The sequence below is a fragment of the Musca vetustissima genome, unplaced genomic scaffold (assembly GCF_032173495.1).
Source record: "Musca vetustissima isolate MV318-11 ecotype Yass unplaced genomic scaffold, APGP_CSIRO_Mvet_v1 utg163574, whole genome shotgun sequence".
NCBI lineage: Eukaryota > Metazoa > Arthropoda > Insecta > Diptera > Muscidae > Musca > Musca vetustissima.
In genome coordinates, this window is record NW_026883559.1 from 7,950 (window position 1) to 31,406 (window position 23,457).

The 23,457-nt window shown below is 34.3% G+C and overlaps 1 protein-coding gene across 1 annotated transcript; it reads right to left on the reverse strand.

The window, feature by feature from the left end:
• Positions 1 to 5,420: 5,420 nt before the first annotated feature.
• LOC133330480 (venom acid phosphatase Acph-1-like) lies at positions 5,421 to 14,205 on the reverse strand. The gene is made up of 6 exons (XM_061538916.1): positions 14,006 to 14,205; positions 6,643 to 6,741; positions 6,492 to 6,575; positions 6,262 to 6,420; positions 5,674 to 6,201; positions 5,421 to 5,609 (listed from the first exon to the last, which is right to left on the reverse strand). The coding sequence occupies exons 1-6, from the start codon at positions 14,171 to 14,173 to the stop codon at positions 5,421 to 5,423; spliced, it is 1,227 nt and encodes a 408-aa protein (XP_061394900.1). The 5' UTR covers positions 14,174 to 14,205.
• Positions 14,206 to 23,457: the final 9,252 nt, after the last annotated feature.

The window sequence follows — 23,457 nt, forward strand, 5'->3', positions numbered from 1 at the left end:
GACCAATCTTCACGAAATTTTGCATGTAGGATGGGTTCTGGCCAATGAAGACCCCTATTGTTTTTGGGAAAGATCGGTTAATATTTAGGGGATGAAATGGACCAAATACTAAATTTTTGTCGGTTTTTCTGGTCGCTCCACAGACCGCAATAATGGCCCGAACATCGTGAAATTTTGCATGGAGAAGGGGGTCGGGCCAAAGAATAAGCATGTCTGTTTTGATAAAGATCGGTCAATATTTAGCGGGTCAAATGGACCCTGACTTTTGTGTGAAAAATGACAAAATTTGTATTCTATAGCGTATATATTTACCCCTGAAGGACATAGACCCGAAAAGTTGATGTTATATCCAAGAGGAGTGGTTGACCTTTAAATTAAGACCAATTATATTGTTGCATGTGCTCTGATGTGGGAGTTACACCTAAAAATTTACAGGTATCTCCGTATTTGTATGTTATTTAGTAACCCATTACCATACTGGAGGGCGGAAATATAGCGCTGATCGCTTTGAAATGTTTCATGAGGTTCCAGTTATGGTCAAGGACAACGCCTATAATTTTCGATGATGATCAAATATTAATTTTGGAATGAAGTGGACCGAAAAATTAAATTTGTATACCCTACACAACTATGTTGTCAGGGTATTATAGCTTTGTGCAGCCCCAAAAGTTTGTAACGCCGCGAAATATTGGTCCTAGACCCACCTTTAAGTATACCGATCGTCATATCTCGACTAGCTGAGTCGAGGATGAGGATGCCAATGCCAATATCACGAAATATTGCCCAGGGTCGGAATAAACATCCGCAGAAAATTTGAGTTCCGTGGTAGTTGTGTAGGGTATCGTATGGTCGGCCCCGTCCGACTATACTGCTCCTATCACTGGTTGATATTGTAATCTCTTATTCTTATTACTTAAAAACTGGCCAATTCCAATAAAGTTTAAGTTTGTTAATTGTTTGTAAAACCCAACCAAACCGAGTTTCTATTTTCAAAATACGGCTTACTACAGGAGCCACATCTAAATCTGAACCTATTTCAGCAAAACTTCAGGGATATCAAGCTGTAGTAACTTAATTTTTATTGACTGTTTAGAGCTATATCTAAATCTGAATCGATTTCAACAAAACTGCGCATACATCAATCTGCACGTAATTCAGTGCAATATTCAGTTTAAATTGGACAAATATTGCCAGTATGGTGCACCATTTACATAAAATTGGAGGAAACTATATATGGGAGCTATATCTAAATCTGAACCGATTCCACCAAATCTTCGCATACACAAATTTGGATTTAATTCTGTACGTTAAAATTTGGAACCGTTTGTAATATTAGTTTTTGAGTTATCGTACCTGCCATTTGTAAAACAGTACAGTTTGAGAAGCACTCTTTCCGTCGCTTAGTGCACCATAAATCGGCTATATCTTCAAGAGTTATTGAGATTTTTACTTGAAACTTTTAATGATTTTCAATGTTCCTATTCTATGGTGTTATTGTTATCGTACTATTGTCGTACCACAACCCATAACAAATTACAACCAATGTATGAGCGGCTTCATAATTCGGTTCGAAAACCGAACCTGGTGGTTGGATTGATTCTTGAGACTATTATTATGACGATTATTTCTAGATGATTTACACCATATGTTCCATTTTAGGAAAATAATCTTCAATTAAATCATTTTGTTCACAAATTTTTTATAAAAAAATAATTTCGATATCAACATTTTCGAAATATTCTGTATGTATTTATTTACTTATTTACCACATGTACTAATCTCAGTGTTGAATTCGAATTTCCCGTTTGTTCAGAATTTAAATCAATTTTCATAGCATCACATTGATTTGCACTTAAAGTCCAACAGAGAACAACTAAAAACAGCAACTTTCCGAAATATTGAAAATATATTTTAAGTGATCGCATTTTGTTAATTGTTGTTATGCTATACAAAGCCACGGCGAAACTGAATTTCAATTTATGTCGACAACAAATAATTGCGAACGACGATAACAACAACAAATTAACGCAAATTGTTATACAAAACAACAATTTAAAATGCAGCACCTGGAAGTCATTTTGTCACATATTTTAGTGACAAAATTGTATGACAATCAAACATAAATAAATACACTAAATAAGTTTAAACACATTTTAGTAGCTTTCTATTGAAATGAATATTTTATTCGGACTAAAATTTCAATAAGTTCAAGTGGCAAATAATTGGCAACTAATCAAAATAATTCAACGAATTGGATAAGCTCATGCAGTATGACTCTCAATTGTGTGACTTTCAATAAAAGTGAAGAAAATGCAAGTGTTTTGTGGTTTCTCCGCTACAGAAGAGAGGCTACTTTACATTTTACGCTATACAACTGAGTTATGTGTTATACCACACCAAAGTGTTGTGGATATCATATAGGCGGCCATGGTCGACATAGGTTTTAGTCTAATTTTTCTGTTAACTATACGCGCTGAACGTATGGAGTAGAATGTCTTCACTGGCATACGACAGCATATTTTTATGAAAATGTGGTAGGGTTGTCAGATTCCTATTCGGAAATGGCTAGACATTGTGTTTTAAAAAGATGGACATAAAAATGCATTCGTAAAATTAATCGGGATATGTCATGGTAAATATTTGGTGGGAAGTTGCGTGCAAAAATTCAGAACTCTATCATAAATATTGCGAGCTTTATCGTGATGTCAACGGACGGGCATGGCTAAATCGACAGAGAATTTTGAGAGGTTGTAAACACTTGGTTTTCTAGAAAATTTGCAATACATATTACTTTATATATTCTATCATGTTTAAGGGCCAAAACCAAAAACAAAAAAAAAACAGTAAGGAAAGTAGTAAAGTCAAACGGGGCTGACTATATGATACCCTTCACAACTTTGGATATATTCAACAGATACAGATATTCTAACAGACGACACATTTTCAAAGGACCATTGACATTAAATAGATAGAGAGATCGAGAATGAGACAAAATGGTTAGATATACCTTCCATTCCATTCTGATTTGAACTAAATTTGTCACAGTTTAGGAAATACTAATTTCTCTACGATTTGTACCTATCGGCCATATTTTGGGTTCATGGTGCATCACTTACTTAAAATCGGAGAAATATATATAGGTGTTATATCCAAATCGGAACCGATTTTCATGAAAACTAACACACCTTATTCTAGACTTAATTTGGTACACTATGCATAATTTCTTGCAAATCGAACGATACATAGGGACTTTGATACTCCATTTAAATTAAATCGGACGAAAATATATATGGGATATATATCTAAATCAGAATCGATTTTCACGAAATTTAAGACACGTCGTTTTAGATCTAATTCAGTGCGCTATATGTAAATCTGAACCGATTTTTACGAAACTTAACACACCATATTAGACTTTATTGAATACGCTATGCCAAATTTCGTGCAAATCGAAAGATATGTAGGACCTGTGGTGCACCATTTACATTAAATCGGACGAAAATATATATGGGAGCTATATGTAAATCTGAACCGATTATCACTAAACATAGGACACATTAATTGAGTACGATATGCCAATTTACATTAAATCGGACGAAAATATATATGGGAGTTATATCTAAAACTGAACCGATTTTCACGAAATTTAACACACATCGTTCTAGACTTAATTCAGTGCGCTATGTCAAATATTGGGCCCTCAATAGATATATAGGGCCTGTGGTGCACCATTTACATTAAATCGAACGAAAATATTTATTAGAGCTATATCTAAATCTGTTACCTGTTACAAACATATGCACAAAGACATAATACCCTGTACCACAGTGTGCTACATCATTTCGTCCGATCCTATGCAAAGGTGTTCTCCAGCAATGCTATGTCTTTTCCATCGACAGAATATTGTACTTAGGAGCTTCTCCTGTATGTACCCAAAGGGGACACACCCTACACAATTAGCAAAACACCATGTGCCCCTGTATGGTGTACGTCATACAAACGCAGTTCATTTCATTCAGAATACTGTATCGTTATCTACATATATTTATATATTGCATTTTATAGTAGTTATATTTGTAGTCACCTTTTATATTAAAGGTGATTGCTACAATAAACACAAAACATACAAAAACGTAAATATCTTATTTATCAACTGTTTACTTTTATAAATATCTATTATAATAAAATTTTAATTTGTTAAGATTAAATAGATTTAGTTAAATGTAAGGCCACAACAGACTAACAAAATGGTTTTTTATGTTTTTGATAGATATACATTGAATAAATTTGAATTCTAAAATGTGGAATTTTTCCTTTTTAGACCTCCACGAGTTGATCAATCAAAATATTAAAAAAAAATGTTCGGATAATTTATATGTATGTAGTGTCCTTGTAAATAGTTCGTAAACAATCGATTGATTTTCAAATAGATAATTAATTATGTTCTTATTTCCGCAGCATAGTGGAGGGCCTGCGCAACCTTATCAGATGGATACAACAATGTATCTTGTTTGAATGGAGATTGCGGAATGAGTGACTTCTTGTGTTTTCGTCGCTCTTTTCTACCCTTTTCTGGGCTACAAAATTGGTTTTATCGTTATCGATAAGATCGATAACATTCTAAGATTATTTACAGGGTTGTAGTTACATTTTAAATCCAAAATAGGGTTGCATTTATAAGCTTAAATCTAGTAGGATAAATAAGATTTACATCAATTCGTAGAAATGTTGATTTATTTAAAATAATGAATTGCTTCATATTCTTATTTCTTCAACATGGTGGAAGGCGTACATAGTTCGATTCGAACGTTTTTAATAAAATTTTGCTGTTGCTTTGTGTGAAGCTTTTTGTAAGATATTACTACCACAATCATTTCTCTTACCAGTTCTCTTAAATACGTAATACATTCTCTTTTATTGTAATAAAAGAACTACAATCGTATCTCAAAGTAAAGCTTTGATTTACTACAATGTTAAACCAAAGCTCTGTTTTTTTATTAACAACTTAACTTACTCTTGAACTTGTAGTTTTTTTGAAAGCTTTAACATCAAGATAAAGATATCTTGTCATAGTTAAACAACCGTTAAAAAGATCAAGTTCAAAATGCGAATGGTTTACAATGAGTGAATAGCTAATTAGCTTGAAAAAAGACAGAATTAACACAACAATAAAAAAAATGATTAACAAATGGTAAACTACAAACTACACCTTATCTAAAGGTAAATATCATATCTAATTACAAGGCTTCTAATTGTGTTTCTCTTTTGTTTGCGTTTTTTTTTACAAAATAATTAAATTTAATTACCGCTTGGTATCGAAACCATAAAACTGGCCGGCCAGCTATGTTTGTATTTCACATTTGTTGCTATCTTATTATCTAATGTTAACACACGGTTTGCACTGTCAGAGTGTTGGCCAACTACTGATCAATCAACCTTGGAGGTGGTTCCACAAAATTACTGTTTTTGGCTCGGCAACGTTGTTCATAGGGTTCATTGGGTAGGACATCGGCACTTAATTCCACCAATCTATCTAGGGGACACTTACGATGACAATGAGGTGGGCGTAATTCGTGCAGACAGCCTTTTTCGTTGTTGCGTAGGAAAATCTAAAAGTTTTAGGATACATTTAAAATAATTCTCTCATCTCTGTTTTAAGTTTCTTGAACTTACCTCCACATAATATTCACCAGTCTCCAAATTTCGATGCAGTTCAAATATTGTCATAACGGAAAAACTGGGCATTTGTCGTTCCCACACATTTAGAGCCGACAAAATACTACCCACTGTCCAATCATGCCCAGTGTAAATAAATAATTTCCTATCTGCCGGTTTTAGAGTATTGTTACGTTTCCGCAACATTTCATCGAACATTTTCTTGAGAAAGGGACCTCCTTTGATTTTTTGCATCTCCGGCGTGTAGGCATTATAGATATAACTCTGTTCGGCCATAAATTGCATTTTCTCAGGGAAATAATCTTTAGTCCATTCTGGTAGTGGTAGGCCGAAATCTCGTTCAGCTTCGAGGGTAATATACAAGGAATTGATATGTTCCGCTTCGGTTATATTTAGACCTGTCAAAGATGATAAGTTGCGGAAAAGACTTGCATATTTAGCATGTTCTTCTTTAACTTCGGGTAGTTCCAGTACTTCTTGGCGTGCCTCGAAATAGCGGGGACACGGTGTCCGGACCAAAAGGAGCTGTAATAATAATTTATGTTTATCGTACTTGGAAATAAATTCCATTTCAATTCCCCTTACCGAATCTTGATCTAATGGCTCAGAAAATATTGGTATCGGTTGCCAATTTAACGCCGGATGCCATTCCATGGGCGTGTTTTTGGGTGGAAACATACTAGCCAATACGGTTGCCAAAGTCATCATTGCACGCGGAGATGCTGTAGCCTGGGCATGTACTTTCTAAAATCCATACATTAAAAGAAATACGATTATTATTGACCATCGAAATATTTCCTAAACATTCAACATACATCCGGTGTATAATAGGGTTCCATAAATTTGCCATAGCGCTGATTCAACAATTCACCCAATTCATAGAGTTCACGTTTTCCTTTCTGTGAAATGAAAATATTATTAGGAACATTTATATTTAGTTCAAGTTGTAATAAATAATGTTCATACATTTGTTACATGCCCCCAACCGGTAGGTTCAAATTTCGAATGTAAATATGGGTCATTGGGATAAGTATCAACTGGAGTACGTGGGCCGTGGCGTAGAACCTGTAAAACAAATAATGACAAATATTAAGGGGTATTTAATGAATAAGAAATTCTAAATTGTAACCACTTTTGATGGCAAATTTTTTTAACATTTTCAAAATACCAATGATACCATGAGATGGACGCTATATATTCATTGACAAAATCGATATTTATACGTATGAAATTTGCTACCAAATAATTAACGTGCGCCAATATTTTTCACCTAATGAAAACCTAAAATATTTAATTACAGCCAATATGGTTGAAAATCGTGCCCAAAGTCCTTAAACTACTAAAGCATATGGTGCACTTGAAATAGATAGTTCTTCTTCTAAAATTATTCTGGCGCTAATACATTTTAATCCATCGGCAAATTTTCACTTCTGAAAAGAGTATACATCATATCTTGACTGATATTTTCTGTTAGAACATAATTTTAAATAAATAATTCTGCATTGCAAAGTGTTTACTGCACATGGTCTAAAGGCGGGCTGGCCGGCTACAGGGTTAATCTAACTACTAACTAATCTTAATATACGTCATATAGGCTGATTTTGGAATGTTGTGCAAATATGGTCCATCTTCGAACTTGACTGACAGCAGACAAAAGACAACAAATTTCAGCTCCTATCTCAATTCCTTTGGATGATGATAAGCGTGATTATAATAGGCGGATAGATGAACGAACATATAATAGATATGGGATTTTACTGGAACATTATAGGGCTAGAAATTTCAAAATGTGGAATGACAAAGTCAGTTTGGATTTGACTGTTATTTTGTGTCAAATCTTCGCACTAAAAATATTTTGAACCTGTAATTTGGTATTTTGGAGTTCAGAAAACCTTTCTACTAAAAATGATCAATATTGGTCCACTTTTTAGGAGCAATACCATATCAAGTGGTATTGGGTTCATATTGGGCAGAGAATCTGCCTGCCAAAAATATTAACTAGGGTATGTCATTTTCAGCCGAATTAACTTTAATTTGATATTTTGGATTCACATGATGTGTCAAATCTTCACACTATAAATATTAATATCGGTCCATTTTTGGAATAGTTCCCATATTACGGTATCACTCCATTTTCGGTTTATATCCTCCATCATGAGGATGACATTAAAAATATATAAAATTAAGGGGACCCCCCCCCCATTCTCGGGGTCAAAATTTTTGTTGATATAATTTGAATCTACACTGATTGAAGAATGTCTCTACAAAATCTCAAGTGAACATCTCAAGAACTCTTGAAGACATAGCCGATTTATTATGTCAGCATCAAGTGACGGCTGAAGGGCTTCTCAAACTTTAAACGCGTTTTTCTCTAAACATTTTTTTGCGAATGGCGGGCACGATTCAAAAACGACTCAAAAACTAATAATCCAACCGATTCCAAATTTTGCAACGTTTCTGTGGGAGTGTATAGCTCTCGTATGAACTAGGATAAAGCCAATCGGTGAAGATCTTCCTTATTTTTTAACTTGGTTTTTGGTAAACAATTTTCGATTTTCCAAAATTATTTTTTTAAAGGTCCACCATTTTGTTAATTTTAGAGCGAAGTCAATAATCCTAGTTCATACGAGAGCCAGACATGTACTCTTTCTAACACCGTTGGAATTTTGTGATCCCAATGTACCAGTGAGGAGTTATCATGCCCGCCAACAAAAGTAAGGACTTTTCTTTAATTACAAAAAACCACAACAAAACAATAACAAAAAATTTTTGTAAATTATTTTTCTTCTCTTTTAAATCTTCAAATATATGTATATATGCAAAGTTACAAACCTTAACGAGCACTGGTATTGATTTACCAGCCCTTTGAAAATCTTGAAAAATTAAAATCAGGAATGGGGGGGTTCCCTTAAATTGATACATGGTATAATAATAGAAGGTAACAGCAAGTGTTGTTGTACAACAAACGATACGACAACCACATCGAAATTTGCTGTTGTAAGTTATACTAGTGTCAACGTCATTTGACAGAAAAATGTAAACAAACAAATAAATTATATTTATGATACCCTACACAACTTCCACGAAAAACTAATTTTCTGTGCATTTATATTCTGAGTTTGGGAAATATTTCGCGATATTTGAACCATCTGGACCAACTAGAGGCCGACAATTATTGCTAATGTTCTAATTACTTGTCCAGATTCCCATCCCTTGTGTTGTGATCTTCTTATTCCCATTGGAGCCTATAGATTGAATCTAAAAAACACAAAAAATTAAGTTTTCGGTCCACTTCATCACAATATAATTACCTGATCGTCATCGAAAATTATAGGCGTTATCCTTGACCATAACTGGAACTTCATGGAACATTTTTAAGCAATCAGCGCTATATTTCTGCCCTCTAGTGTGGTAAAGGGTTACTAAAAATATCTGAATACATAAGCCCCTGTAAATGTTTAAGTGTAACTCCCACATCCGAGTACATGCGACCATATAATATGGTATCGATTTAAAGGCCAACCACTGCCCTTGGATATACCAACAACTTTTCGGGTCTTGGTCCTTCAGGGGCAAATATATACGCCATAAAATACAAATTTTGTCATTTTTCACACAAAAGTCAGGGTTCATTTGACCCGCTAAATATTGACCGATCTTTATCAAAACAGGCATGCTTATTCTTTGGCCCGATCCCCTTCTCCATGCAAAAATTCACGGTGTTTGTGCCATAATTGCGGCCTCTGGAGCGACCAAAAATACCGACACAAATAAAGTTTTTGGTCCATTTCATCCCCTAAATATTAACCGGTCTTTTCATTGGCCAGAACCCATTCTACATGCAAAATTTCGTGAATTTGGTCCATAACTGTGGCCTGTATCGTGTTTACAAATTATAATGGACAGACGGACGGACGGACACACATATCTAGATCGACTCAGCTAGTCGTGATATGACGATCGGTATACTTAAAGGTGGGTCTAGGACCAATATTTCGCGGCGTTACAAACTTTTGGAGCTGCACAAAGCTATAATACCCTGACAACATAGTTGTGTAGGGTATAAAAATTTTTGTAAATTATTTTTCTTCTTTTTTAAATCTTCAAATATATATGTGCAAAGTTACAAGCCTTAACAAGCATTGGTATTGATTTACCAGCCCATTGAAAATCTTGAAAAATTAAAATCGTTGGGGGGGGGGGGGGGGTTCCCTTAAGAAGTGTTGCCATTATCAATTTCTCAAATGAGACTACCTTGTATAATTATGCCATGTCAAAAATTTTAGAGTTTTTTGTCAGGACTAGTAAAGGATAATCATACGGCGTTTTTGACGTTTACAACCTAAACCTGAACATTCGTCCCTGATTATAACCTTGTATTGTTCTTGAACGCATACATTTTAAAGTTAAAATAATGTTATTATTTATTATAATAATGTTATTATCTATCTATATATATAAAAATGAATTGCTGTTCGTTAGTCTCGCTAAAACTCGAGAACGGCTGAACGTATTTTTCTTATCTTAGTCTTGAAATGTTCGTGGAGCTTCAGGGAAGCTCCGAATAAATACCGGGAAATATCTAAAAAGCTGACTTTTATATTTCCCATACAAATGTTTTCTAAATAAAATGTAGATTCATACATTCAATTTGCTTTTTTTGTCAGATTTTTTTTTTTTAAGTTTGATAAATTTTAAATTTTGTCACAAATTAAATTTCTGAAAGGATTTCCAAAGAATTCACCTAATTTTTGGGATAAATGCAAATCAGAAGAATTCGGAATCGAGTTCGTGTCCATTCAGAGAATTCTGATTTTAACATCCATTTTATTTGAAAATAACAATAATTTTGGGAAGAAGTTTTTTTTTATCACAGGAATCCATTATACCAAATTATGGCCAACTTCATAAGAAAATTCAATCAACGTCTTTATAATACCGAAAATGGAACGGGATCGGAATGTAGTAGCTATATCAAAACATGGACCTAACATCCCGTAATGACGTATTACTGCTACTACAATGGAGATTTTTGGTAGGAAGATTTGACACCACATGAGAATATACCGTACAAAGGGAAATACCATATATGGGGGCTACAGCCGATTTTATTGAAATAATAAATAAAATAAATACTGAATATTGTGGGTACCGTTCAAACCTTGAAAATGTGGTCTTTATTATGCCTTTCTGGAACCTATGCTAAATTTTATTTCATTCGGGCAAGTTAAGAGTAGTTTGCGTAAAACGGACAAATTTAAATAAATCGATGAAGAGCAAACTTGATACACGCTATTCCATAGGTCAGACTCTTCAAAATGTAATCTCAATCAGACACCCGTTTGAAATAAATAGGGAAGCTGTGTCTGCATCTGCGCGGTGCACCATTTAAACGAAACTTTATATTAACTTCAGTACATTGTACAAAATTGTCTTTGATGCACAATTGATATTAAATCGGCGCACATTTTTCAATTATAAATGAATTTATTTTCTATAAAACCGTAAACATTAAATAGTAGATACTGTACTGTAATGTTACTTTATGTGAATGTCATACAAACGATGTGTTTTAGAGCCAACACAACTGTAACACGAAATTCTATACTGCAGTGAATTATATTGAAATGTGTGATACAGCTTCCAATGTAACGATCAAAATCGGCATATGGGAAAATATATTAAAAGTTCATCTATACCCACAATTTTCAAGGACATCTCTTACCAAAAAAAAAAATTGTTTATGCAAGCATGAATAAAAATTGTAAAACAAATCTGAAATACTGAAAATTATTTCTTATTTCTTAGTCTTGAAGTGTTCGTGGATCTTCAGGGAAGGTTTAAAAGGTGAGAAAATTTTGAAAATCGCGAAAAATTTGCAAAAAAAGAATTTTAAAGCATATTTGCATTTCCGCGAATTTAGTATCGAGCTATATTGATAGCACCACGTCGTAGTTGTTATTTTTAGGTAGTTTGGGCGAAAATTTGTAGCGTATCATTCCTTTAAGCCTACATTTGTCATTTATTGAAAATTTTCAAAATATTTAATTTCTTTAAATTGGATTGACATTGTACTGAAACATTTTTTGGGAGAATGCAAAAAATAATTGATCGCGTGTACATACAATGATCGCGTGTACATTCAAACACGCGATCATTTTCCATAAAATACAGGTACATTTTGGGACTAATGCAAGGACGGAAAATCAGAAGACATTCTGAATCGAGTTCGTGGTCATTCAGGGTATTCGGATTCAAAGATCCATGCCTAGATTAATTTGTTTGAAAATAATATGAACATGTTGTTCCTTAAAGTAAATTAAATGTTGATATGCAACGGAAATATAAAATCAGGTGGTTATATGCATAATCGTTTTTCAATATCTTTGAACTTATAAACAGAACACGTCGCATATGGGATATATACCAAAAATGTGTATCACAGAGAAAACTGATATACGAGATATTTTCTTTACAAAAATCTATCATTAAGTTCAGCTGTAAAGAGAACAGCCGACAAAAAACCAGCAATATTAGAAAAATAACATAATATGTAATTTGATGGTTGTACCAAAACCTCCGTCCGATGTTACCTATTCGTATTGAACATGCCAACTACCGATAACACTCAGGTTGGAAAACGGGAGTAAGAACCTTTAAATATAGTGCATAACTTCTGGGATGATGTTCTGCGATCCCTTATGTCAAATAATAGCCAACTCTATGAGAAGATTAGGTCAATGTCTTTTTAATACCGAAAATGGGGCGAGACCTGTATGTATTGCTATATCAAAACTTGGACCTAAATAGGTAATTTTTTGCAGAAATGTGTCTCACCTCCAATATCCCGGAATGACATATTTTAGCTACTACAATGGGAATGGAGGTATATACATCTTTGGTAGGAATATTTGACAGCATATGAGAAATTATTGGGGTTACCATTATATGGGTGCTCCCCGGAAACTTGGAACAATATTGATAATTCTTTGTAAGGAGATTTTGTACTCACTGATCATTTAAAATATAAAATTACAGCCAATTTGGTTGAAACACGTGACCAAATCCCTAAAATACAGGGGAGTGGACCAATATTGACAATTTTAAGTAGGATGCATGCTACCAAATAAAACAACCAATTACAGCTGATTAGGTTGAAAAACGTGCCCAAATCCCCAAAAATGTGGAGTGCCATTATATGGAGGCTTTTCCGAAGCTTGCACAAATTGTTAAGGAACATTTTCTACTCAATGGTCATCCAATATATAAAATTACAGCCAAACACCAAAAAATTAAGAGATTGCCTGGATACTTGCCAATATTGATAATTTTAAGTACAGATATTCTGTTGTAAACCGTGCCCAAGATCTTCAAAATATGTAATGTTTATTGCTGCCGTTAAATGGGCGGTACTCCGAAATATGTGGCAATATTGATAATATTTGGTACGGATATTTTCTGCTCAATTACAACCCATTCTGTTGAAAAATCGTGAAAACTTCTCATATTGCCAGGTACGGTTATATGACTACCCTAAATAGTGAACCTAGGAGTAGTAGCAATGTATGTGCAAATTTCAGAGCACTATCTCAAATCGTGGAGGGTAGAAAAAGCTAACTTACTATTGGGTTATCGTTATGTGAATTATACATCAACAATATTGCTATGCAAGACAACGTTTGCCGGTCCCGCTAGTTTATTATAATAATCAATATTGTAAATTGAAAGGTGTTAAAATCGGCAGAGCACTGAGGTTCCTGAAAGGCACTTTGACAATTGTGGATCTTTGGGTTCAGTTTGCCATCGGCACCGCCATTTGGACAGGTGTGGAATATAAGTGATATTTTAGAATCTAAAGCGATTTAAAGCAAAATTGGCACTTGTCATTTTCATTTCTGGGACTTTAAAGGACTTTCATTTAATTGCACATCAATATGCCGATAAGTTTATATTGAACATTTTAATTATTGATGTGATCATTATAATTTTTCATTATTCATTGGGACCAATTTAAATCGCTTATATATTTTTGATTTTGCAGTCAGTGTTTATCCTTTATGTACATCGATAAATTCTTTATTTTCCTTTTAAAGTTTTTTTTCTGTGTACAATACTTAATTATTTGTTATTCAAAATTCCGATATATATGTGAAATATACTTGTTGCATTTGTTGTGATATTCCTTTTTGTGTCAGTTCTGAATTTATATCCAAACGCTTTACATATAAACTATTTTGTGTATTAGCATATCCATTACAGCATATTCCATACTTTTAATTTTGGTTTTTTATTTATTTAGTTTTATACAATTTTCACACTCGTCACTTACAATATGTACTAATTCCAATGTTGAATTTTCCGTATCCACTTCCGTGCTGAAACATTTTTCAATTTCCGACATGGATGCAGTGGTGAAACATAAAACGATTATGGCCGCTATCAGAAAACTAAATCCCAATATGGCGAGAAAAGTTTTGCGTGTCAATTGAAAAATCATGTTTTCAATATTTCAGCTCGTTATATCCGTTTAAATATTTGCTGGGGTTTTTATTTTTCTATTTATTTTCAACTAAATCACTTTATGTTTTTTTAGAATCGATCGAACTTATTTCACTTTGTTACACTTGATCCTATTACCGTTATCCGCAGTTATGTACTAGTTGCAGTTATTTTTCAATTTAATTTTATTTTTTGAAATTTCTGTTCATTTGCTAGAGAGATTCTTGTTGGCATTTCTTTTTTTCATACAGTTTTGTTGTTGGTGTTGTTGCTGCTGTCACGTTTTCTGTTAAGCGTCAACACTTTGTTTACATTTTAGTCGAATCACGTCTTTATCGTTTTATTAACAACCTCGAAATGAGCGAATAAAACTATTAACACTCCACTTTAAAGCGATTTTATACTGACATTTTTACAACAGTTTATAAAATTGTTTTTGTTTTTTATTTATTTTTGTTCGTTGTTGTTGTTGTCAATGCTTTGGAGGAAACTTTGGCATAGCATGAATGCGGCAAAGAATCGTCAGTGTGCAAATGCTGCTGTTACTAGGGTTACAATAGCTGCATTTTAGATGCATGACGAAAATTAAAACTAGTTTCAACGATTGAGTATGAAGTTGGGGAGTTACATTTCCACACTCATCAATTGGGAAATTCCTCAATAATTAGGATTTTTTCTGTGATTATGACCATTGAATGATCGTATGGTTTCCAACCCATAACTCCTTTGCTCCATTAGTCATAGATTTAGCCATGTTTGTTTATATCCAGACTGAATTAGAAATAACAAGTGATACCCTGCACCATAGATATACTGACAGGTACTAGAAATTAAAATATAGGGAACATACCAAAAAGTGGACCTATACAAACATTTCTAAAAACGGATTATGTAAATCTTAATACAAATTTCAGAAATTTATTAAAAATTTATTTATAATGGATAATTATACCCTCAGAATTATGGCTAATGAGGATGTATACACTTTAACACGGTGAAAATGTGCCTCAATGTGGTTCTAGACCCCATGTTTCTTTGGACCAAATCTGTTTCAGAAAATTTAGATTTCATCCGAACTTTGCCCATCTTATTTTTTCTCCAAACTTAGTTCAAATTCGAAGATGGGGAAAATCGGTCCACTCCTTCTGGAACCTCCACACAGAGACTAAATCTAAATGCGGCTATAGTTCATTATCGAAACATACGTTCTAATTTTTTATCTCGCTACCCTCTGCAGGTGAAATGATTACAACAGAGTCTTAGAACCAAACTCAAAAAGCGGAACAAATCAGATAACTATTTTAATATAAAAGGGGGTTATATGGGGACTACCACAAAAAGGGGCGAATATTAAACATTTTTGGTAGGGAGATTTGTTACCATATACGACTACAAAATACCAAATAGCAGCAAATTCGATTGAAAAACGCGCTCAAGAACCCCAAAGTACCGAAAATTGGGGGTACCCTCATATGAGGGCTATCCGAAAAAATGGACCTATACTCATAATTTTTTGTGGAGAGATTTGTTACGCAATAAGAACTCGAAGTACCAAATTTCAGCGGATTCGGTTGAAAAACGTGCTCAAGAACCCCAAAATACCGAAAATTGGGGGTATTTCGTTCAGAAGCTAGAGTGATTACAAAAGACGGACAGACGGACATCCTTAGATCGTCATAGAATTTTATGCTGATCAAGAATATATATACTTTATAGGGTCGGAAATAATTATTTCGATGTGTTACAAACGGAAAAACAAAACTAATATATGGTGGAGGGTATAAAAAAGCGCATTGAAATTTTTAAATTTAATAACTGACCGGACAAACGTTGTGATGCCTTAATAAACATGTGTATTGTTTTACATTTAGGAATCACATGAATCTGATTATAAGTATTTATTGATTATTGATTGTAATTTAGAATCCTCAAATAATGCATATAACATTTTGGCAGTTTTGGGTTCATTTAAGCATTCTAAATGGAAAACATGCAGAACATTTTCAAAAGAGTTTAACTTTTGGAAATAGACTCTATATAACGGTAGCATATTTTAATATATTTTTGATCAGTCTAAAATTCTATTACGATTTAAACATGTCTGTCTATTGTAATCACGAATTTAGACAGATCGCCATAAAATTTTGCATGGAGTTGTCTTTTGTCCGCAGGCAGGTGGGGTTCGAAGATGGGCTATATCGGTCCACGTATAGGCATAGTCCATATAGGAGTTACCCCATATTTTCGAATATTGGTGGTTTTGAGCGCATTTTTAACCGGATTCGCTGAAATTTGGTACTTTGGATTTTTATTGGGTACCATTTTTTCACAGAAAAAAATCATGAATATAGGTTCACTTTTGCGAGTAGCCCCAATATGACGTTACCCCTCATTTTCGGTATTTTTGGGTCTTTGAGCTCGTTTTTTAACCGAATTCCATGTAATTTGGTATTTCATAGTCATATTCGGTAGCACAGCTCCCTCCCTTTTGGGGTAGTCCAAATATAACCCCTTTTTGGGGTTGATCTACAAATGTCCGCCTGTAAGTCTGGCCGGCTGGTGCGTACAATAACACTCGAAGTAACCGATTTCATCCAAACTATGCACATCGTAATAGTTCTACCAGACACAGTTCAAGTTCGAAGATGGGGAATATCGGTCAACTCCTTTTGGTCCTCCCCTACATAATGGTCGAAATTGTCCTAAAAATTATTTTATATCATGCGAAAGGACTATCTGATTTTAACCAAACTTTGTACAACGTATTATCGTTACCAAGCTTAGGTCAAATTCGAAGATGAGAACCATTGGTCAACTCCTTCTGATACCTTCCCCATGAATGGTCAACATTTTCAATATTTTTAAATTCAATATCAAGCGATGGAATGTCCGATTTGAACCAAACTTTGCACAACCTATTATCTTCAACAAGCACATATCAAATCAGAAGGTGGTACCCGTTTGCCCTCTCCTCTGGAATTTTCTCCCAAAAAGGGTTAATATTACAAACTTGTAAATTAAATTTGAAGCGATTTGAATAACTGTTTTATAAACATTAAACACGAAATCTATTTCAACCAGTGAGCGGAGCAGTATAGTCGGACGGGGCCGACCATACGATACCCTACACAACTACCACGGAACTCAAATTTTCTGCGGATGTTTATTCCGAGCCTGGGCAATATTTCGTGATATTTGCACCCTCTTGCCCGATTAGAGGTAAACAGCACCATTTCCTCACACTGACATATATTCCGAATATTACGAGTATTGTGATGTTCGGCTTTCATTTGTGATCTATAGATCGACTCGAAAATAACACAAAAAATTAAGTTTTCGGTCCACTTCATTCTAAAATTATTATCTGATCATCACCGAAAATTATAGGCGTTATCCATGACCATACCTGGAACCCCATGGAACATTTCAAAGCGATCACCGCTATAGTTCCGCTCTGTAGAGTGATAATGGGTTACTAAATAATATACGAATACGGAGATACCTGTAAATATTTAGGTGTAACTCCCACATCAGAGCATATACAACAATATAATTGGTCTTAATTTAAAGGTCAACCATTCCTCTTGGATATAATATCAAGTTCTCGGGTCTATGTCCTTTAGTGGTAAATATATATGCTATAGAATACAAATTTTGTAATTTTTCACACAAAAGTCCGGGTCCATTTGACCCGCTAAATATTGACCGATCTTTATCAAAACAGGCAAAATTTCACGATGTTCGGGCCATTATTGCGGCCTCTAGAGCGACCAGAAAAACCAAAAAAAAAAAAAATAGTATTTGGTCCATTTCATCCCCTAAATATTAACCGATCTTTCCGAAAAACAATAGGGGACTTCATTGGCCAGAACCCATCCTACATGCAAAATTTCGTGAAGATTGGTCCATAACTGTGGCCTGTATCGTGTTTACAAATTATAATGGACAGACGGACGGACGGACACACATCTCTAGATCGACTCAGCTAGTCGAGATATGACGATCGGTATTCTTAAAGGTGGGTCTAGGACCAATGTTTCGAGGCGTTACAAACTTTTGGGGCTATACAAAGCTATAATATCCTGACAACATAGTTGTGTAGAACGAACAAAAAAACTGTAACTCCGCAGACCTCCGCATAACTATATGCTAAGGATATACATCTATCGGCAATACCTACTGACACTTTTCTACTTGATATTATTTGTTTGCACTAAGATATACTTCAACACACCACTGAATATGAAAGCATGGACTTTGTCATTTCCGTGTGCCCCGAAAATGAGGCGGTGCTAGGGTTTTCAGACTGGGATGGACTTGCTGTCCCGATTTTTAAATAGCAAATATCCATCTTTTTATGCCCTACAAAACACTGTTGTTAGGATATTATAGCTTTGTGTGATTAATAGTGTGTGTCTATGTGTGTCCGTTCGTCCGTCCGTCTGTCCATTATAATTTGTAAACACTATACTGGTACAGCAACTATCGTTACAAAATTTTGTATCTAGGTCCGGTCGTGATCAGATCGGTCCGGTCCTTTATAGTGATTAATTTTTAGGTGACCAAAATTATTAAAAACTTTATGTTTTTCTAAATGCTCTAGAGGAGCACCACGAATCCAGACTTTAGTGGGAAAAATTACAAAATTTGCATACGTAATTATTTAAGCCTGAATGATATAGAGATGTTGATAGTATATCCAAAAGGAGGGGTTGACCTTTAAACTGATACCCATTATATTGGTACACCCAACCGGATGTGAGAGAGGCAGTCAGAGGAACTGACATGTAATCGGTCAAGAATATAGATCCACAGAAACTTAGAGCTCAGTGGTAGTTGTGTACGCCCAGTTTATAAACCCAAGAAATCAGAAAATGGCTACCCTGTGGTGTGCCTATATATTGATCTATACTTTACCAATATATCTTATTACAAGTGACTCTAGGATTAGTATAAGTTTTTCAAAGCTCTTTCAATGTCAATATCAACGTTCTTAGAACATTTTAGTTTGGTATTGAATTTCATAACATTTTCGTATAGAGTTCTATATGATAAATACACACATCGTGGAGGACTAAAAATTTTCCCATGTGACCATGAGCAAAAAAATAACTAACGGACACATGTACTTAAAATATCGATTCCATAAATATAGAAAACTAATTCATTCCCAAAGCTATTTATAAATATTCATATGATAATATTTGATTTATTGTAAATTTCTGCATTGTTTCCTAATATCAACGCATGTGTATTAATGTATTTTTGGTTTGCTTAAAGAAGCGAATCATCTAAGAGATTATTTTCACACCTGGTTTTCAATTAAATAAGTAAATATCTTATTATCTTGTCAGAAAAACAAAAACAAACATAAACAACAATCGACAAATAACGGGCGTTAAACGGACGGACACTCAAGTAATGCACATATGGAAAAAATAATACATGGACCGTTATAATATAGAACAGTTGGGTAAGTTTAGTGTATATATTTTATGAGGTCTCCGACGTGTTCGAAGTATTGCAAACAAAATGACAAATTTAATATGCACCCCAATTTGATGGAAATAAATCACCATTACCATGTCTGCAATATTATAAAACACGACTATTATTATTGTTTGATAATATCTCCACTATCAAGAAATAATTTGTTTATATTCATATCGTTTAATAAGATTTAAAATTTAAATATTTAACATGTCACTGTCTCTAGAAATGCCTAGTTAAGATATAGAGGAAAAGCAAAATAATAAAAATTTTACATTATTACTGCGTAACCAAAAATTTACATACATAATAGAATTTAGTTTATAATTTACATAATTAGCGTAATTATTGTCTATATATTCATTCAAATCATTTTGAGAAACACAACATAACTCTAATGTGTTTATGTCGATATCCCACAATTTTTGATATTTCCTGTCTAATATTCACATTTTCACTATAACACACACACATACACACATACCTAAGTACATACTTGTACATTAGAATGTTTAATTTAATTAACAATTACAGCATAATAAAGAAATTAATATAATTATAAATCAAATGTAAGCGCATTACTCAATTGCATCATAAAAACTAATCAAACAGATGTTTGAAATGTTAGAAGTAACTGCAGCATTGATTTTTGGTCTGATGTAATTCAAGTAATTCAAGTTGGGCGTTCGACAGGCACAAACCATTAGAATTAATTATTTCGATGTTCATCGGAACGGGGAAATGTGCTTCCAGATTTGGAAAACAACTTCGCCCATTTTATTTTCTTAATAACCTGATAATAAATAATAAACTTTCATACTCGTTTTAGGCAAAAGGTCACCTCACATTGACTAAAACCAGTGGTAAAAGTCGCCACTTTCTCAACATAGGATTAATCGTTTTATTAATCTAATGAAAAACAAGTGAAAAAGCGTTAAGTTCGGCCGGGCCGAACTTTGGATACCCTCCACCATAGTTATACTGAGAGATACCTGCAATGAAAATATAGGGAACATACCAAAAAGTGGGCATATACCGATAATTCTACAAACTGATTAATGTAAACCATTATGTACACCAAATACAAACTTCAGCAATTTTTAATGGGGATTTTTCCTAAAATCTGCAAGATCCAGAAAGTGGACTGATACTGATAACGCATGGTAGAGTTTAAAATCCTCAAACTACTGTAATTTAGATTACAAAGTTATATGAGGGTATGCCTAAAGGGTACCAATATTGATTACACAGTGTAGGAAATAGTGAATATTTGGGGATATCATTATATGAAGGCTATGACTAATTAATGACCGGTATATGCAAATTTTGAACACAATATTTTAATTGTTTTCTCAATTCTTTCCTTCAGGAGGTATCACTATATTGAGGAGATGCCTAAATGTCTGCCGATATATTTCATAATAGTCATGTTTGAGTTTTTTTATCACAATATCTTTAGAAGGCGGAATGTTTACAACAGATGGCTAAATAGTCTTTGTAGGCTTAAAATTGACTATTCCCCGTAACGACTACCCAACCGCAACACACGGAACAAATCAGAAAACTATTTTAATATAAAAAGGGGGTTATATGGGAACTACCCCTAAAAAGGGGTGAATATTAAAATTTTTTGGCGGGGAGATTTGTTACCATATACGACTACAAAATACCAAATTTCAGTGAAATTGGTTGAAAAACGCGCTCAAGAACCTCAAAATATCGAAAATTGGGGGTACCATTATTTGGGGGCTACAAGAAAAAATTGACCTATATTTCAAATTTTTTGTGGTGAGATTTGCTACCTAATAAGAACTTAAATTACTAAATTACAGCCAATTCGGTGAAAAAATCCGGTCAAAACCCCCCAAAAACTGGAAATTGGGAGGTACCCTTATATGGGGGCTACCAGAAAAAGTGGACCTATATTTATAATTTGTAGTGGGGAAATTTGGTACCCAAGAAAAACCCCATGTGCCAAATTTCAGCGAATTCAGTTGAAAACCGCGCACAAGAACCCTAAATTACCGAAAATTGGGGGTATCCTTATATGGGGGCTACCCGAAAAAATTGACCTATATTTATAACTTTTAGTATAGAGATTTGCTACCCAATAAGAACTCAAAGTACCGAATTTCAGCGAATTCGGTCGAAAAATGCGATCAAACCCCCCAAAATACCGCCAGATTTGGAGTACCCTCATATGGGAGCTATCTGAAAATATGGACCTATATTCATAATTGGAGAGATTTGCTACCCAATAAGAACTCAATGTACCAAATTTCAGCGAATTCGGTTGAAAAACGCGCTCAAGAACCCCAAAATACCGAAAATTTGGGGGTACCCTTATATGGGAGCTATGCCTAAACGTGGACCGATATAGCCCATCTTCGAACTTGACCTGCCTGCAGACAAAAGACTCTATGCAAAATTTTGGCGTTCTGTATCAATTCGTTTAGACGCTAGAGTGATTACAACAGACAGACGGAAATGCTTAGATCGTCATATAATTTTACGCTGATCAAGAATATATATACTTTATAGGGTCGGAAATGATTATTTCGATGCATTACAAACGGAAAAACAAAACTAATATACCCTCCATACTATGGTGGAGGGTATAAAAAACGTTTAGTTCGGTCGGGCCGTACTTTGGATACCCCTCCAACATAGTTACTTGATATACTCTGCCGTAGTATTTTGAGAATTTTATACACATATTCTACTTAAATGCGTTATCAATATCGGTCCACGTTTTGGGGTTTTGAGATTTAAGTGCAATATGTGTATAAAATTCTCAAAATACTACGGCAGAGTTATATTAGGCTATACGTTAAGCCGAACCAATATTGATTACATCGTGTAGGAATTAGCGAATATTTGGGGTTATAATTATTTGAGGTGCTATGCCTAATTAGGTACAGTAATTTTGAACATCAAATTTTCGTTTTTATACCCTACACAACTATGTTGTCAGGGTATTATAGCTTTGTGCAGCCCCAAAAGATTGTAACGCCGAAACGAAATATTGGTCCTAGACCCATCTTTAAGTATACCGATCGTCATATCTCGACTAGCTGAGTCGATCTAGACATGTGTGTCCGTCCGTCCGTCCGTCTGTCCATTATAATTTGTAAACACGATACAGGCCACAGTTATGGACCAATCTTCACGAAATTTTGCATGTAGGATGGGTTCTGGCCAATGAAGACCCCTATTGTTTTTGTAAAAGATCGGTTAATATTTAGGGGATGAAATGGTCCAAAAACTTTATTTTTGTCGGTTTTTCTGGTCGCTCCAGAGGCCGCAATTATGGCCCAAACACCGCGAATTTTTGCATGGAGAAGGGGATTGGGCCAAAGAATAAGCATGCCTGTTTTGATAATGATCGGTCAATATTTAGAGGGTCAAATGGACCCTAACTTTTGTGTGAAAAATGACAAAATTTGTATTCTATAGCGTATATATTTTCTACTGAAGGACATAGGCGAGAGGAGTTGACAGTATATAGTCGTAGGTACTCGGAAGCGGGAGTTACACTTAAATATTTACAGGTGCTTACGTATTCATATATTATTTAGTAACCTATTACCACACTGGAGGGTGGAAATATAGGTCTGATCGCTTTGAAATGTTCCATGAGGTTCCAGCTATGGTCAAGAACAACGCCTAAAATGTTAGGTGATGATCAGATAATAATTTTTCTGATGAAGTGGACCGAAAACTTAATTATTTGTACTTTTCGAGTCGAAAGCCGAACATCACAACACAACCCACGGTGAAGGGAATCTGGAC

What these genes read in the sequence shown, in the direction of transcription:
- LOC133330480 (XM_061538916.1), bottom strand. Translation starts at nt 14,173, where the DNA reads ATGATTTTTCAATTGACACGCAAAACTTTTCTCGCCATATTGGGATTT. An exon ending in CATTGGAATTAGTACATATT is followed by an intron (nt 6,742 to 14,005) that starts GTAAGTGACGAG and finishes TTTGTTTTACAG; the next exon opens with GTTCTACGCCACGGCCCACG. An exon ending in AGCCATTAGATCAAGATTCG is followed by an intron (nt 6,202 to 6,261) that starts GTAAGGGGAATT and finishes TTATTATTACAG; the next exon opens with CTCCTTTTGGTCCGGACACC.